Raw genomic sequence first — 18207 nt, 5'->3', positions numbered from 1 at the left:
CTTCTTAATGGCTCTTATGTTCTCCTTAGAAACATATTTTATTCCCTATCTGAGGGAATAAAAAATCCTCTCATGGCTTTTCTTTTTTATAGTTTTACTTTTAACATTAGAAGTTTTAATCTGTTTGGAATTTATTTTGGCTCGAGCAGGGACCCAACCTTATTCTTTTTCCTCAGCAAGCCACTTGTCCCAAAACCAAGTGTGGAAGAAAAATCTGCATCCTATTGATCTGAAGTGCTATCTTCATAAAAACTCTTAGCCAGACGTGGTGGCTCACTCCTGTAATCCTAGCACTTTGGGAGGCCGAGGTGAGCAGATCACCTGAGGTCAGGAGTTCAAGACCAGCCTGGCCACTGTGGTGAAACCCCATCTATACTAAAATAGAAAAATTAACCAGGTGTGGTCACACACGCCTGTAATCCCAGCTACTGAGGAGGCTGAGGCAGGAGAATCACTTGAACCTGGGAGGCAAAGGTTGCAGTGAGCCCAGATCATGCCACTGTACTCCATCTTGGGCAACAAGAGTAAGACTTCATCTCAAAAAAAAAAAAAAAACAAAACCCAAAACTCAGTTATTTTGTGTTTGAGTTACGTGTTTTTGCTTTCTCTTCTGCTCCATTGATCTGTCCAGTCATGTACTGATACCACCTTGCTTTTGTTAATCATTTAATTCATTTCATTTCTTCCATTTGCAAATATTTCTTGTTTCCTGTTTGCTGGAAACTAAGTGTATAGCAGTGAACATAATGATCAAAGTGCTGGGATTAAAGACATGAGCCATCGAGCCCTGCCTAAACCATTCTTTATTCCTGATTAAATCTTGCTTGGCCAATAGCATATATTTTTAATAAGTTAATGGATTCTTTTAAATACTATATTTAAGATTTTTGTCTTGACATCCGTAAATGAAATTAGCCTGTAATTTTCTGTGTGTGTGGTCTTTGGAATCAATATTATGCCTTCTTGTGAAAAATAATTGGCATATTTCTTAGGCTCTAAAGTTGTGTGAGTAGCCCTGAAGCTAGCTGCCTGTTTCTTGTAGATCTGGTAGAATTGCCTTCTCAAAATCACTTCTTGGCCCAGGAGAGGTGGTTCATGCCTGTAATCCCAGCACTTTAAGAAGCTAAGGCTGGGGGATCGCTGGAGCTTAGGAGTGTGAGACCAGCCTGGGCAACATGTGAAACTCGTCTCTACCAAAAATACAAAAATTAGGTGGGCGTGGTGGTCCATGTCTATGGTTCCAGCTACTCAGGAGACTGAGGCAGGAGGATGACTTGAGCCCAGGAAATGGAGGTTTCAGTGAGCCAAGATCATGCCACTGCACTCCAACCTCGGTGACAGTGAGATTCCATCTCAAAAAAAAAAAAAAAAAAAAAATCACCTCTTGTCCTGCTGTGCTAATATACTTTTTTGGGGCATAACTCTTGGACATTTTTCTCTATTTAATACAGAACCATCATTTTTAATGGCTATAAACTATTTTAATTAGGGTTTTACCATGACTTGCTTAACTTGTGTGATTTAATGGTTTAGAAGAGGATTGGCGTGGATTTCAAGGAATGCCTTCTAAAATCTAATTCATGATTATTCCCAGGGTCTGGTTAATGGAAAATATTCCAAGTTGTCATAGGAACCACTGTGGCAGTTGTCATTCATCATTTCTAAGTGCCTGTTGCACTGCTGAGCACTGTGTGGGAGCTCATGTGGTCTCCATGGTAACCATAGGAGGCAGCAGCTCTGATTTTACTGATGAGGAAACTGAAGGTCGAGAGCTTAAGTAACTTACCCACGTGGGCAGTGCATCAGGAAGGGGAATCCAGTCTACTCTTGAACCTCCAATCTGAGGAAGTCTTCCCCCATCCCATATTGTGATTGGATTCATGTGAAAGGCCTTGAAAGATAAACGTTTCTCTTCCTTTTCAGTGTACCTCTGAAGAACCATCTCCGTGGAAAATAATTGAATTATGTTAAATTGGCACTCGGCTGGGAAGCGGACCCTACAGCCCCTGTGCATGAAGCTCTTGTCTGAAATTCTTCTAGGGGTTCTTAGGATATCCCAGGAAGCCCTGAGGGTGCTTCAGGGCTCAGAGTGGCCCCCGTGAGCACCCCACCCCCATGGGGAACTCAGAATTTTGGGGAAGGGGAGGTTTGAAAGTCTAAGTTGCTTTCTTAGCTGTTCACCAGGCGACCCCCTGGTTCCCTCAGTTTCTGCATTTGTAACATAGCCGGGAGAATCCTTGTGCAGGGCCAGGATAAGGATAAGGATGAAGGCTTATCCAGAAGAAGGATATGGGCTCTGTTAGAGGGACTGGGTTTGAGTCTCAGCTCCTGCATATATCATCTAGCCACTAGAGTCTCAAGTTTTGGTTGAAAATGAAGACTGAGGGGCCGGGCACGGTGGCTCAAGCCTGTAATCCCAGCACTTTGGGAGGCCGAGGCGGGTGGATCATGAGGTCAAGAGATTGAGACCATCCTGGTCAACATGGTGAAACCCTGTCTCTACTAATACAAAAAATTAGCTGGGCATGGTGGCGCGTGCCTGTAATCCCAGCTACTCAGGTGGCTGAGGCAGGAGAATTGCTTGAACCCAGGAGGCGGAGGTTGCAGTGAGCCAAGATGGCGCCATTGCACTCCAGCCTGGGTAACAAGAGCGAAACTCCGTCTCAAAAAAAAAAAAAAGAAAGAAAGAAAATGAAGACTGAAGTTTGAAACTAAGCTGAGGTTGTCCCCACCTCATAAAGTTACCTTGAGGATCTGAAAAGACAATGGGTGAAAGGGCTTTATAAACTAGTGTAGGCCGGGTGCGGTGGCTCACGCCTGTAATCCCAGCACTTTGGGAGGCCGAGGCAGGCGGATCTCCTAAGGTCAGGAGTTTGAGACCAGCCTGGCCAACATGGTGACACCCCATCTCTACTAAAATTAAAAAAAAAAAAAAAAAATATTAGCTGGGCTTGGTGGTGCATGCTTGTAATCCCAGCTACTCGGGAGGCTGAGGTGGGAGAATCGCTTGAACCTGGGAGGCCAAGGTTGCAGTGAGCCGAGATGGTGCCATTGCACTCCAGCCTCAGCGACAAGAGCAAAACTCCTTCTCAAAAATAAATGAATAAATAAATAAATAAACTGTAAGATGCAGGGCACACGCAAGCTGTCATCATGCTCCTTGCTGCTGAAACCAGTGCTGTTAAGCTGTTGGTGCCATTATATCACTGATCCAGGGTCGTGCAGAATTAGGAAAACCAGTGGCAACTCAGAGGTGGCGGACACCACGTTGGGGCATGGGCGGCCCAGGCTTAGTGCTCGCCTCCTGCATTCCCCCTCCCCTGGTCATCCCTGGAGTCACTTGCCTGGAAAGGGCTCTGCCAGTTCTGGAGTTCGAAGACAGTGACTTACAAAAGCAGGTCGCTCGCTTGAGGCAGGGGAGGCGGCCGGATCACCATAATTCCTGGCACATATCAGTTTTCCTGGTCCAGACCATTGTCATTATTTACAGATTCACTTAGTCACTGAAATTTATTTGTAACCTCTAAATCAGTACTCGTGGTACTGATTAGTGACTGACATTCATAGAGTGGTGAAAAGTCCCTGACCTGACACACGTTTCCAACAGCTGAGGTTGGACAAGGCGATGCTCCACCTTCACCTTCCTGTGTTAGTCCTCACTGTAAAGAAGTGTCCTTTTTGCAGTCTAGTTGGTGCTGTGTATTTTACATTGTTTGTGCTTTTAGTCAGTGATTTAAATGGCCCTGGGCTGAGGCGCTGTCTGTCCCGGGCATGAGATGGCTGTGATGTACTTCATGGAGAAAATGCATGTGTTAGAGAAGCTTCATTCAACGTCGATTGTTGTTGGCCATGAGTTCAACGCTAGTGAATAAGGTATATATTAAATAAGGTATCTTCTTTTGTTGTTTTTTGTTTTTTTTTTTTGAGATAGAGTCTTGTTCTGTTGCCCAGGCTGGAGTGCAGTGGCGTGATTTTAGCTCACTGCAACCTCTGCCCTCTGGCTTGAAGTGATTCTTCAGCCTTAGTCTCCCAAGTAGCTGGGATTACAGATGCCTGCCACCACGCCTGACCAATTTTTGTATTTTTAGTAGAGACGGGGTTTTGTGATGTTAGCCAGGTTGTGATGTTAGCCAGGTTGGTCTTGAACTCCTGACCTCAAGTAATCTGCCTGCCTTGGCCTCTCAAAGTGATGAGATTACAGGCATGAGCCACCGAATCTGGCCTTAAATAAGGTATCTTAAAAGAGAAACACACATACAGCAAGGTTATTAATTGATCAGTTGCTGAATCAATTAGTGATCAGAGGGCCCTAACCCTGTATTTCCCCTAGGAACCAGTGGGTCAGTATTGACTGATTTAGTGTTCACGGCTGCCTTGGATCAGGAGACTGGATGGTAATCTGGCTCCATAGGACCCAGGAGGGAAGGCAGGCCCGTGGGCACAGAACTGTCCGAGGTGCTGCCACAGTGAGCCTGGCTCAGCTTTCAGGGGCCACATCTGCTTCCATAAATCTCCACTGTGCTTGAGGGTAGGGAAAACCTGCAGCCCTGACTGGTAAGATGGTAGGGAGAAGGGACAGAGAAGACTGGAGACGAGGAGGCTCTGTGCTGCAGTAGCAGCTCCCAGACCTTGTGACCCAGGAGATTTCTTGCTCAGCAGACCCTGGGAAAGGGTGAAGGGAGAAGGGGTTTGCTTGTGGGAGAGAGAGTCAGCAGTGACTTCACAGACCACACAGGCCAGTTGTACTTCGTGTGCTTATTCACAGCCAGTGACTGCACCATGTGGCCAAAGGACACTGGAAGGTTTGGGACCCACTGACGTCACCCAGGCAGGCCACACTGCCATGCTCAGTGGCAGTGGTTCTGACATGCAGGGCAGCAGAGCAGAGGGTCTCCAGCAACCCACATGCCGTGGCCAGAGCTGTGCAGCCAGCAGAGCACTTTTACTTTCAGCCAAGTCCTCACCTGTGATTCTGGGAGGGTGACAGGTTTAAGACCCATCTGACAGATGGAATCAATAAGGGCCAGAGAGGGTGAATGAATTGGCCACCTGGGCAGGGAGGGATAGCGTCAGGACCTGAGCTCACATATGTTTGACTGCAACTCCTAATGTCATACTGTGCCTCCAGCAATCAGAGATATCCCTCCAGTCCTGACCTTTCCTGGCTCTTGGATGTGGAGTGTGTCTGTGTTTGCCTCCCTTCATCCCTCTGAAGAGAGGAAATCTCTTCTCTCTCCACTCCCCCACCCCTTTCTTAATGAGTCTTATGATATTAAAGTTGTACATCATGGGAAAAAGTAGTATAATCTTATGACTGAAAAAAGTAAAAAAAAAAAAAAAAAAAAAGGAAAACAAGCACTGTGTTAAATTCATCCGCTCCTACCATTCTGGTCTATTTACCGTTAGTGTTTCCATGTGTTCTACAATCATCTTCGGTGTGTCTGCAACTTGGGGTTCTGCTTTTTCACTAAACGTCGTATTACATATATTTCCATGTACCTGCATGTAGTCTTTATAACCATCCTTTAAAAAGATTGATGATGATTTGGTTGAATATATACGGCATGCTTTACCTAGGTGAGGAGTCAGTAATGGCAGGATATTACGATGTCCTTTCCTTTCATTGTCTTCAATGTAGTTATTGCTGTTACATCATTTTCTCTCATTAGTAACACGTGAAATGTTTTTGTGCAAAAGGCTTTGAATTTTCACCCTGCCATAAGGTAGATGCATGGGAGTGCGAAAATGCTCATTAGCTTCTTACGTTTTGTTCTCCAGTATATCTGAGAGTTCCAGTTCAGTGCACCCTTGCCAGCATCAGCTATGACTTAACAATTTTATTGGAGTATAATTTATGTAAAATAAACTGCATATACAGAGTGAACAGTTTGATAGGTTTTTTAGTTTTTAAGTTATTTAAGTTTTTGAGACAGGGTCTCGCTCTGTCACCTAAGCTGAAGTGCAGTGGCGCAATCTTGACTCACTGCAGCCTCCACCTCCCAGGTTTAAGCGATTCTTGTGCCTCAGCCTCCTGAGTAACTGGGACTACAGGTGTGCACCACCACGCCCAGCTAAGTTGTGTATTTTTATTAGAGATGGGGTTTCACCATGTTGCCCAGGCTGCTCTCGAACTACTGGCCTCAAGTGATCGTCCCACCTTGGCCTCCCAAAGTGCTGGGACTACAGGTGTGAGCCACCATGCCCAGCCTAAACTTTATTTGTTAATACACTTTTAGAAACAGAGTCTCACTCTGTCCCCCAGGCAGGAGTGCAGTGGTACGATCATAGCTCACTGCAGCTTCGAGCTCCTGGGCTCAAGTGATCCTCCCACCTCAGCCTCCTTAGGAGCTGGGACCACAGGCACGTGCTAGCATGCCCAGCTAATTTTTATTTTTTTGTAGAGTTGGGGTCTCGCTATGTTGCCCAGTCTGATCTCGAACTCCTGGCCTAAAGCAGTCCTTCTGCCTTGACCTCCCAAAGTGCCGGGAATACAGGTGTGAGCTACCTCACCCAGCCAAGTTTGGTAAGTTTTAATGGCCATACAGACCTGTGAAACCAGTGCCACTGTCAAGATCCAGAACGTTTCAGGGCAGCCCCCCATCTGCTTTAAGTCAGCACGGTTCTACCTTTTCTGAAACATCATGTGAATGGGATCCTACAGTAAATAGCTGACAAGTTTGAGATTTATCCATGGTGTTCTGTGGATCCCTAGTTTGTTTTTATTGTGACGTGTGCATTCTGCTGGTTTCCAGTTTGGGGCCATTATGAGTAAAGATGCTGTGAACATTTGTGCACCAGTCTCTGTGTGGACATGGGCTTCATTTCTCTTGCATAGGTACCTAGGGAGTGGCTAGTGGCTGGTTTTGTAAGTATATGTTTAACTCTTTGAGAATCCGGCAGTTTTCCTAAGGGCTAGGTTTTTTGTTTTTTTGAGACAGAGTCTCGCTCTGTTGCCCAGGCTGGAGTGCAGTGGTGGGATCTCGGTTTACTGCAACCTCTGCCTCCTGGGTTCAAGTGATTCTCCTGCCTCAGCCTCCTGAGTAGCTGGGACTATAGGCATCCGTCACCATGCCTGGCTAATTTTTGCATTTTTAGGAGAGACAGCATTTCATCATGTTGGCCAGGCTGGTCTTGAACTCTTCACCTCAGGTGATCCACCCACCTTGGCCTCCCAAAGTGCTGGGATTATAGGCGTGAGCCAACGCACCTGGCCAAGGACTGGTTTTTAAAGACCAAATTTATTCTCTTAAATATGATAACTTGGTCTTTAGTATGAAGTTTTGGCTATTAGTGAGTTGATTTTTAGTTATTGGTGAGATTCTAGTTTCCCATATTTTTGTTAAGCAGTTGTGTTTCTGTTTTAGTATATTGCCTTTTTCAGCATTTTATTAATACCTATGTATCTGTTGGGGTTGTACGCTCCTTTATAAGTTGCCATGGTGTGGACCCTTACCTGTTAATATCACAGACGCCAGTCTTCAGTGGGTTTCCCTCCACAGGGTCTCCTGTTGCTTTTGTTTTTGGTTATGCTTCTCTTGGCATAAGAGGAGTTTTGACTGGTTTCAACAGGGCGGCTCTCAGCCATTTCCTTTGTGACTGTTCTTGCTTTTAGACCTCGAGTGTCCTGGGCGTGGAGATGCCCTGCCACCATGCCTGCCACTCACAGTCCCACCAGTGACATTCTGGCAATTCTTTCTGCCATGCGTGCCTCTTCCACTTCCCACGGTAGGGCCTTTTGCTTCCTGGTAGATACGGGACGAGTGTGTGTGCCCGCCTGTATGTGGTTCCCTGCAGGTGATGTGTTTCTTCCTGCTGCGTTTGTCATGCTGGTACTCAAATGGTAACATCAGTGCCAGCGTCTGTGTGGTATTCTATGGCTTATAGTGAATCTTGAAGCCCCTGTTCCTCTTGGGACTTGTTGGTGCTGTGTCTCCTGACTCCCATAGTGGCAGCAGGTGGGGCAGGAGGCCAGGGACTTGACTGCTGTGAGGATCTGCCGGCCCAGGTGCCGTCTCCCTGTCCCTCAGGCCTGTTCAGTGCATGGTAGACTCACCAACTCCTTGCAGCCTAGCGGCGTTTTCCACCGTGGGTGAGTCCTGGGAGAGCTAAGCAAGGTGGGCTCAGCCTATGCCTCGTGTGAGAATGGGGCTTCTCTGGGAGATCTTAAGGCAGAGAGGCCCGAGGCTGAAGACAAGTGGCCAGTCCACGGCCTGTGCTCTACATGGTGAGGTTGGGCCTCAGGTGGTAGTCCTGGCTGGGCCCTGTCCTTGCTCGGGGGCCTGAACAAGTTGCCCCACCTCCCAGAGCTTGTTTCCTGTGAAATTGGGATGATCCATTTATCCGAGCTGTGTTTATGGAGTGCTACTATGTGCCTGGCACTGATCTGGGCACTGAGGTTTGTTGGTGATCAAGATGGAGTTCCTGGGATGCTTTTGTACATTGGGGGACAGACAGCAGACAGCTACAGGAACCCAGGTATTGATAAGGGCTGTGTCGGCAGCAAAACAAGGTGCTACGACAGGGAGGACCCGAGGGCACCTTTTCTGTCGGGTCAGGAGAGGCTCTTTGAAAAGGTGACGTTGAAACTGAAGCTGGAAGGACCAGAAGGAGCTGCCTGTGCAGACATCCCAGGGAAGAAACTTGGAGGTAGAGGAGGGGCAGGTGCACGAGCGCCCTGAGATCACTGGGGGCAGGTGTCTGGCGGCCAGGGAGCAGCTGGGGTGCGGGTCTGGTGTGAAGTATTTTGTGAGGACTTTGCACTTTATTCTGAATTCAAAGGTAAGTTTCCAAGGGAGGGGGCAGGAAAGGAGCTTTTAAATGCAGTTTCTCTAGCTGTGGTGTGGAGGGTGGTTGTGCAGGCTGGCAGCTGGTGCACCAGCAAGCTGGTGCTGACCTGGATGGCGTGGTGGCAGCAGTGGGGCCCATTGGGTTTTCTGATGGCCACGTGGCTGCTGTGTGTTTTGACTGGGAGCATATGCAGGCGGGACCAGCACTGGGCCTGGGACACTCTGTGTGTGCCCTGTAGCTGTCCCCCTCCTGGCCCCCAGGTTATGGCTCAAGGTGGGTGGGGGACCCAGGACTCAAGAGTAAGGCTCTTGGGGCCTGGAGACTGGACTCTATGGGTGGGAGTGCCCTGGAGTGCAGGGGCAAGGAACCGTGAAGGGTTCATTCAGCATGGTAAAGCAGGAGGGGACCCTGTCGGACCCCGCTGGCTTGGAGGATCATGCAGGGCACATCTCCAGCACTTTCCTCCAGAGGCCCCTGCCAGCCGCCAGGCCGTCTCCGGTTGCTTCCTCTCATCAGGTTGCGAGCACCCGCCTGTAGGAATCCGGCAGATCGGGGGACTTTATCATTTCCGGCTCTGTGAACTTGGGCACGTTCTGTAACCTCTTGAGTGTCAGTTTCCTCCTCTGTGCAGTGGGGCGCTAATCAGCCATCGAGTGATGGGGAGCCCCAGCATGTGACACATCAGCAGATCATAGCTGATGGTACTGTCACTGTTGTCACCATCGTTGTTGTCTGGGTGCTATAAGTACTACTACCATGTCATTTTATTAAAGAATAAAAAGAGACTACCTGAGGAAGGGCATGTCTTAACCCAGGGGAGTGGCATTCATGGTGCACTCTTGTCACTGACCCTCTGCTTGTCACAGTCAGAGTTGCTTCTGTGACTACCACAGGACCAAGAGGCCGTCGACTTGGGCAGCCTTGGCATGTTTGTGTGAAAGGCTTTCTGTTGGGCTCTAAGAGGGAACCAAAAGTGAACGATGTTAAGGGGAAGTAAAGAAGAATTGGAGTTTATCCAGGAGTCATCAGAGTGCTTTGCTTAATTTTGCAAGGGTCTGTAGTGGCATGACTTGGGCATTGCCTGTTGCAAAGACGCAGCAGGAATTTCAAAGCAACTCTGCAGACAGCACATATGTTTGGTTCCATCGGGGCCTGTGAGCCTGGGAGGTCTTGCCAGGTCTTGCCAGTCCCGTGGGCTCTCCTAGCCCTCATCCCTGGAGGCTGACAAGGCTCACTGACCCAGACCCCTCACCGATGAAGCCTCCTCTTTTCTTCCCTCTCGCTGCCTTAGTACCCAGGAGCCAGGCAGGGCATGGGAGTGGTGGGTAACACACTGTTAGGCCAAGGGCAGAGGGCCAAGGGCAGGGGCTAGCTTCGAGCCTTGGTTCTTTGGTTAGTGGTGTGGCTGACGTCAACCAAGACTGGAGTGTTCTGCATTTGACTCAGCTGATGGCTGAGTCCTAGTTGCCCACTGGCTTGCCTGTGAGAGCGAGAGAGGGTCCCAGCACCGCTGGCCCTTAGTTCCCCATCTCCAAGTGTGAGGATTAGTTCCAGCCTGAGTGCCAGGACTAGATCTCAGTGGTCAGTGAGGAAGAGGGAAAGCAAGCAGCCCCCTTTAATCTGCTCAGTTGGTAAGAGAGAGCTTGGCAGCATATTTTGAAGTGCTGAATCGCCTAGAGAGGGGACAGACTCACCTCTTGATCCTGCTGTGCGCTGTGCCCCTGTGGTCTCGGTTTGTCTGCATGTGCCCCAAGGAACCTGTGGCTCAGAGCCCCCGTCCATTGATCCCTTCCGAAGTGGCTGTGCAGGAACAGAAACCCAGATCTTCCCTACCAAAGCCTGTGGGCTGCTGCTCCTTTGCAGGAAAATATTACACAAATATTTTTCATAAAGAAATACCATTTATAATGAAAGAAGTCCCCATGAGGCTCAGATGAGCATGAAGCTGGCAAGCTTTCAGGGCCAGCAGTGCAGACATGGGACGGGAGTGGAGCAGGCGCTTTCTCCCCACCGTTCCTGCCTGCAGCCTTGGCTGGCTGGAGGGCGGCTGTCCCTTTAAGTCGGGTTCCCTGTTGGGATTGCTGCAGCTGAGGAGAGTGGGTGGGGGTGAGAGATGTTGGTGAGAGCCCTGCCTCTCCAAACGCCCCCGCCACCAAGCCTTCCCAGCTTCCAGCCCAGACAGCAGCCAGCCAGTGGCGTTCCTGGCTCCTTGGGATTTTCCTTTTCCACAGAAGCTGCTGATTCATCCCCAGGCTGGAGTCGGGCTCAGCTGTGGGGCTGGGAGCACGGGCTCTCAGGCTTCTGCTGGGCGGAGGAACTGGGCCTCCTGGGAGGTGTCTTCCAGCCTCTGGATACTCCATGGGTGGGGGTCGGGGGTGGCAAGGGAGGGGCAGCGCATCTCAGAGCCCTCGAAAATTTCTGGCCAGAAATGCAGGGGTAGGAGCACAGCTTGGCCAAGGCCATGCTGCAAGGGCCAGGGTGGCCATCCTTCCTCACTCCTGTCTGGCCTCCCTCTGCAGGGTGCTTCAAGGATGACCGCATTGTCTTCTGGACTTGGATGTTCTCCACCTACTTCATGGAGAAGTGGGCTCCCCGGCAGGACGACATGCTTTTCTACGTGCGCCGGAAGCTGGCGTACTCCGGCAGCGAAAGCAGTGCGGACGGGAGGAAGGTGAGTGACCCCCACCCCTGCCCCTGCATCCATGCCCTGAGCAACCCTGTGGCGTCTGCTGTTGGCCTGCATGTGGGCTTTCCTGCAGTGCTCATGAATATCAAAGAGGGCGAGTGATAGGTGTTGAGCACCTACTGTATTCCGGGAACTGTGTAGATAGTCTCATGTGCAAATCTGGATGTGCTGGGTGTCACATTGTCATTCATCTTCACCGTGACCCTGAAGGGCAGTGATTGCTGTCACCATTGTAGCTTTGAGGAAACAGGTTCAGAGACAGCCGACTTGGCTGGTCTCTTACAATTAGTCAGTAGATGGTAGAACGAAGGTTGCATTCCCAGAGCCCAGGGCCCTCCTTTGGCCATGGCAGGGTGACCTGGGTCAGTGGTGGTGATGATGATGATACCTGCCACTTATGAGCCCTCTCCATGATCTAGACAGTGCTGAGCTCTCTTGGCTTCATTGTGAAGTCCCAACAGCTTGACAGGGTAGGTGTCCTTATCATCCCTTTTACAGAGGAGGAGAGGGGACTTGGAGGTGAAGGGATTTGCCCACTAAATCTAGCGTGGAGGAGCTAATGAAACACATTTTGCATGTTCCCTCTCCGGTTTTCACAGGCTTTTGCAGTTTGTAAAATGTCTAAGCAACCCCATATGCCACACATGGAAATGTTTTTGTTTTCCTTTAAAAACAAGAAATGAGAGGGCCATGAAGTCAGGTCTGGAACTTGCAACCTCCTGGCTCTGTGACTCGGGGTCCATGGTTTGCTGGCAGAGGCTCATGCAGTGGGTACTTGGAGCCTGGCCTTGCCTTGGACCCATTCCTTGAGCCTGAACACATGCGGGGTGGATTTTCTGCAAGTAGACGGACCTGGGTGCCTGCATGCCAGCCCCGAGCCCTGAGCTAGTCCCACTAGGAGGAACTAGCAGGAGACTGAGCAACTGGCCAGAGATGGGGAAGAGTCAGGAGAGGGAAGGGTGCCCCAGGAGGAGAGGTCCGGAGAAGTGGGGGCAGCCATTGAGGTGCTGTGTCTGAAGGGCCCATTGGATTTGGTACCAGGGAGTGCCGGTGGCCTTGGCACAGCAGTTTCAATGGTGGGTGGGCAGGGACTGGAGCCACACTCAGGCAGACAGGGTGCTTTTTAGGAGGGATGAAGAGGCTTGACTCGTGATGGGATCCCTGAGTAAGAACCTTCTAGAGCTGGCTCGGGGCCCCTCAGAACCTGCTGCCACGCCCACCCTGTCTGGGTGTGCAGTTGGGAGAGCAGCTTTCGAGGCTGGGCTTGTCTCCTCCCAGTTTGCTGTATGACATTGCCAGGTCATCTCCTCTCTGGGGTAAAAGGGGATCAGGGCAGGTACCCTGAAAGGTAAGGGTCCTCCCATTGTGGACACCTGGGAGGGTGAGATGTTTGGGGTTGGCGTGACCACATGAGTGCCCTTGGCAGGGAGGTGGCTGGTGCCTTGGGATCCACACTGCGCATGACCCCCATGGTGGGCTCAAGCTCCTGTAACCTCAGCACAGCTCCGGGAGGAGGCACTCCTTACACCCGTGGACGCTGGAACTTGGAGGCTCAGGCCCTCTATCACCCAAGGGCTGTGGACCTTGCCCCTCCCCGCCGCCCCCAATCCACTCCGGCCTTTCAGCTTCTACTGGAGTTCAGGTTGCAGAGAACTTTTGCCCTGCAGTTGTTGGTCTTTTCTCCAAGGCAGAGTCTGTTGCAAGCAGGGGCTCTAATGAGGACTTGGCACATTCGAGACACTCTCAGCTGTACTTTGAATTTTGATTCCAAAGGGGTCACGACTCTGGTCAAGAGGGCAGGCAGGGAGGTGGGAGGATGGGTTGTGTCCACCCTGGCTAGGCCAGGTGGGGAGGAGAAAGGGACAGCAGATAAGGGGTCCTTCTTGGATAGAGAAGTTAAAGGTGAGAGCCCTCCACTGAGAAAGCGCAGACCTAGATGCAGGCCTGAGGAATGTGGAGCAGAGGGGATGGGGCCACATCCGAGCTCTGCCGAAGATTTGGGGGTGTTGAGGTCAGTGAGGGAAGCCTGAGTCCCATGGGAGCAGGTGGCAGTCCAGCTGTTCACATGCTAGAATGTTCCATTCAATACCCACTGTGAGCCTTGTGCAAATGCTCCCACTCGGTGCTGGGAGCACAGAAATGACTCATACCTGGCCCCAGTCTGTTGGGACAGACAGACAGCATGGCCAGGGGTACGGAGCCATCAGTGCTGTGATGGTGGGAAGAGGAGCAGGGTTGGTGGGGCAGGGGGGTGGGTGGTGATGCACAAGGTGGCATCTGGCGGACGGGTTGTAGAACAGAGAGTAGGCAGCAGTGGACTGAGGACATGTCCCATGGAGGGACCAGAGTGTGCACAGTGGGAGGGTGTGTGCCACATGGGACCTACCAGAGTAGGCTGATGGAGATTGCAGGGCCTCGAGGGCGGGTCTTGGGGCTGCCCAACTTGGCATTTTTCCCAGCTTGCCGGGCCGTAGTACCGAGGGCGGCCTGCAGGAGGTGGTCTGGAGGCGCTGATGGGGAGGCAGGGAGACCCTCCTGGCAAAAACCCTGAGCCCCAGGCGGAGGTGGGGGCCCCTGCAGAGGCGCCTGCGCACTGCAAGTCCTCTGCGGCAGCCTGGCTGCTACCCGCCCCCTCCCCATTCCCATCCTGCTGGTACCCAGTCGCCATAGCAACCAGCCAGGCCTCCGCGCCTAGCAGGGGAGGGTGGATGGGCAGGAGCTGCAGTGTAGGGACACAGGATGCCGGGAATCCCGCACCGCTCCAGGGCCCGAGGGAGATCCCCAGTCCAGCCTTTCCCAGGGAGGAGTGTCCTGGATTCTCTGCCCTCTCTCTGTTTGCTCCAGCCCTGGACAAAACACTCTGTGTTCCTCGGCAGCCCATTGTGCCTTTGGCAGCAAGGTGACCTGGCTCTGTGTGTGGCTGGCTCTGTGCTGGTGGCCTGAGCCCTGTGCCATGGTCACGTGATGCCCTCAGCATCCTAAGGAGCAGGTCATCTTCACACCCACTCAGAAAACCAAAGCTCCGAGATGGGGAGGAAGCTTCCCAGGATCACACAGCTTGCCAGCGGCGAAGCCCTGCCCCCAGTCTCACCTTTTCCTTTTTGGTAGATTGTTTTCAAGTAACATCTGTACAGAAAAACACACAAAGATGTGTATACAGCTTGATTTTTCTCAGAGTGAACACCTAGTTTCACCAGCCCCCATATCATGACACAGGGTGTGACCAGAACACCGAGGCCCCTTCACCCCACCCCAGGGCTCACCCTCCCCCTGAGGCAGCTGCTGCCCTGGCTCCTCACACTTTCTGGTGGGTTCTGCCTGTTCTCACAGCTCTTGCATGTGGAGCTGGGCAGGTTCTGCCTGTTCTCACAGCTCCTGCGTGTGGAGCTGGGCGTGTTCTGCCTGTTCTCACAGCTCCTGCGTGTGGAGTCGGGCGGGTTCTGCCTGTTCTCACAGCTCGTGTGTGTGGAGTTGGGTGGGTTCTGCCTGTTCTCACAGCTCCTGCATGTGGAGCTGGGCGGGTTCTGTCTGTTCTCACAACTCCTGTGTGTTCAGCTGGCTGGGTTCTACCTGTTCTCACAGCTCATGTGTGTGGAGCTGGGCGGGTTCTGCCTGTTCTCACAGCTCCCGCGTGTGGGGCTGGGCGGGTTCTGCCTGTTCTCACAGCTCCCGCGTGTGGGGCTGGGCGGGTTCTGCCTGTTCTCACAGCTCCCGCGTATGGGGCTGGGCGGGTTCTGCCTGTTCTCACAGCTCCCGCGTGTGGGGCTGGGCGGGTTCTGCCTGTTCTCACAGCTCCCGCGTGTGGGGCTGGGCGGGTTCTTCCTGTTCTCACAGCTCCCGCGTGTGGGGCTGGGCGGGTTCTGCCTGTTCTCACAGCTCCCGCGTGTGGGGCTGGGCGGGTTCTGCCTGTTCTCACAGCTCCTGCGTGTGGAATTGGGTGGCTTCTGCTTGTTCTCACAGATCGTACTTTGGAGTTGGGCGGTACCTGTTGTATCAGGCTTTTTCTCTGTGTCCTGTTTGTGAGTCATGCCTGTTGACACAGATGGTTGTAATCTGTCTGGTCTCACTGCTGCTAATGCCTGCAGAGTGTACCATGGCAGCCTGGCCACCCTCCTGTTGGGGAGTACCAGGTAGCTCCCAGTGGCTCTTGGGCCTGGCTTTGGTGCACACATGGGCCCCTTTCTGACGGGGAACCTGCTCCTTTCGCCTGTCACGTGCTGTGGTGCTGGCTTGAACAGTCGTGCAATCATGCCCATGTGCCTTTCATTCACTGAGTCCACAGCGGTTTGCTGAGCAGAAGCCAATGAACAGGTCAATGAAGTGAGACCAAGAGGAATAATAGTCTTGTGAGCCCAAGGACTTTCAGCTCAGGGGCTCAGGGTGACTTTTTAGAACCACACGGACGGTGGAAGTGAGAGGTCCTCCCACTCAGGGACATCTCTTTCTCACTCCTAGGCAAGGCTGGCCTCCTGCACCTCTTTCCATAGACCCCAGCTCTGCCCCTGGGAGGCTCAGGCCTGTGCACCTGCAAGAAGGCCCAGCAGTGCTCAGCCCCTCAGAGCCCAAGTCTGTGAGAGTGACCAGGACCAGAGGCCCCCAGCCAGCACAGCTGCATCCAAATTGAAAGCCAGGCTGGGCATGGTGGCTCATACCTGTAATCCCTACACTTTGGGAGGCCGAGGCGCATGGATCACCTGAGGTCAGGAGTTGGAGACCAGCCTGGCCAACATGGTGAAACCCTATCTCTACTAAAAATACAAAACAAATTAGCCATGTGTCGTGGCAGATGCCTGTAATCTCAGCTACTTGGGAGGCTGAGGCAGGAGAATCACATGAACCCAGGACATGGTGGTTGCAGTGAGCCGAGATCATGCCACTGCACTACAGCCTGGGTGACAGTGAGACTCCATCTCATAAAAAGAAATTGAGGCCAGGTGTGGTGGCTCATGCCTATAATCCCAGCACTTTGGGAGGCCAAGGCAGGAGGATCACCTGAGTGAGGAGTTCGAGGCCCCCTGGACAACATGGCGAAACCCCATGTCTACAAAAAATTTTAAAAATTAGCCAGGTGTGGTGGCATGTGCCTGTGGTCCCAGCTGCTTGGGAGGCTGAGGTGGGAGGATCATTTGAGCCCAGGAGGTTGAGGCTACAGTGAGCTGTGATTACAGCACTGCCCTCCAGCCTGGGCAACAGAGCAAGACACTGTCGCAAAAAATAAATAAAAAAGAATTGGAGTCCTTGTCCATCTTAATGCCTGCCCAGCACAGCAGTCAGGGAGAAGAATGCCTGGGCCACAGTGGCCCCGGGCACTCACTTCTGCCCTGGGCCTCGCAGGCGGCTGAGCCCGAGGTGGAGGTGGAGGTGTACCGGCGGGACTCTAAGAAGCTGCCAGGCCTGGGAGACCCTGACATCGACTGGGAGGAGAGCGTCTGCCTGAATCTCATCCTGCAAAAGGTATGGGGTGGGATGGGTGGGGCTGCTGATGGGCCGTGAGGGACAGCTGACCCCTCCATGCAAGCTGACCCATACTCTCTTCCAGCTGGACTACATGGTGACCTGCGCAGTGTGCACACGTGCTGATGGTGGGGACATTCACATTCATAAGAAGAAATCTCAGGTGCGCCCTGGCGCTAGAGCCCCCATCTCCTAACTGCCAGTTTAGCCCGGGTGTGGCAGGTCTCTGGCTGCCCAGCATTTGAGAGAGGGACAAGTCCTCCTCCCACTTACTTCTCTGCCCCTGAGGTGAGGGATCTGATTCCAGAAATCCGCTCAGCTCCTGGGGTCCTGTATCCCATGCGAGGAGCACAGAACCAGCTCCTCCCCACATCTCCTCCAGGAGGGTCTCTGACTTTGGACTGGCTGTGGGCTGGGTGGCCTCCCTGGTGAATCCTTGGACTGGCTCTGGGCCTGTGTGCGGGGTGGGGCCTCACTTGTCCTCCAAATCTGTTTTCTTCCAGCAAGTGTTTGCATCTCCCAGTAAACACCCCATGGACAGCAAGGGGGAGGAGTCAAAGATCAGCTACCCCAACATCTTCTTCATGATTGACAGCTTCGAGGAGGTGAGCTCCATGTAGGCCTCTCTCCTTAGCTTCCCCTTCTCGGAAATGAGTGTCAGACACTTCTCCCCCAGGCCTTAGTGCTGCAGGAAGCCATGGGTGGCTTGGAGCCAGGAAGAGTCCAGCTGAGGCAAACGTGGCTCTTTCTTCCAGTGTTTGCTTATGGGCAGGTGAATTCACCCGGCGTAGCCTCCGTTTCCTCCTCTGTAAAATCAGCGTCATGATCATCTGTCCTACTTACTGTCAGGGCTGAAGACCAAAAGGCTCCTGAGTGGGAGGATGCCTCATCAACTCCCACAGGAAATGCTGCCCGGGCGGGAGGAGCCATTGTAAACTATAAAGCAGCACCTCCACACCCGCACTGACGTGGAATCCTAGGATGTCAAAGAGGGATGGGGCTTCCAGAGTATTCTGGGCCAAGCCACAGGGACCTGGGCAGAATGAGACTCACCGAGAAACACAGGGCGCTGGGAGGGTGGGGAGGAGAGCAGGCCATGCCCACTCCCCACACTGCTCACCCATGCCTCTCCTCTGCTGAGGCCCTGGTCGGGGTCCTTGTGCGCATCCAAGGCGCTTGGGACCCTGTGGACTTAGGAGGAAGGTGCACGCGTCTGCAGGAAGATCCCAGGCTCAGGGAGGTCATGTCCTCTCTCCAGGCTCATGTAGCTCGTGCCGAGC

The 18207-nt window shown here is 52.3% G+C and overlaps 1 protein-coding gene across 4 annotated transcripts in view; it reads left to right on the top strand.

Annotated features, from left to right (window-relative positions):
• KIAA0930 (KIAA0930 ortholog) overlaps positions 1–18207 on the top strand; it is a 43760-nt gene that overhangs the window by 17045 nt on the left and 8508 nt on the right. For 2 of the 4 annotated variants that reach the window (XR_002478184.2, XM_012449475.3), the window contains exons 1-5: positions 10885–11120; positions 11307–11458; positions 16808–16927; positions 17013–17090; positions 17431–17532. Coding sequence is in view for 3 of the 4 variants with exons in the window: in XM_012449475.3 (XP_012304898.2) it covers positions 10901–11120; positions 11307–11458; positions 16808–16927; positions 17013–17090; positions 17431–17532 (672 nt within the window). In the remaining variant the exon portion in view is untranslated. The other 2 variants (XM_012449477.2, XM_012449476.3) reach the window with 2 other exon arrangements.

Source organism: Aotus nancymaae, unplaced genomic scaffold (assembly GCF_030222135.1).
Source record: "Aotus nancymaae isolate 86718 unplaced genomic scaffold, 86718_ANA_hifiasm-v0.15.2.pri h1tg000076l, whole genome shotgun sequence".
Classification (NCBI taxonomy): Eukaryota; Metazoa; Chordata; class Mammalia; order Primates; family Aotidae; genus Aotus; species Aotus nancymaae.
The sequence above is the reverse complement of the archived record's forward strand: the minus strand, read 5'-3'. Positions and strand labels throughout refer to the sequence as shown.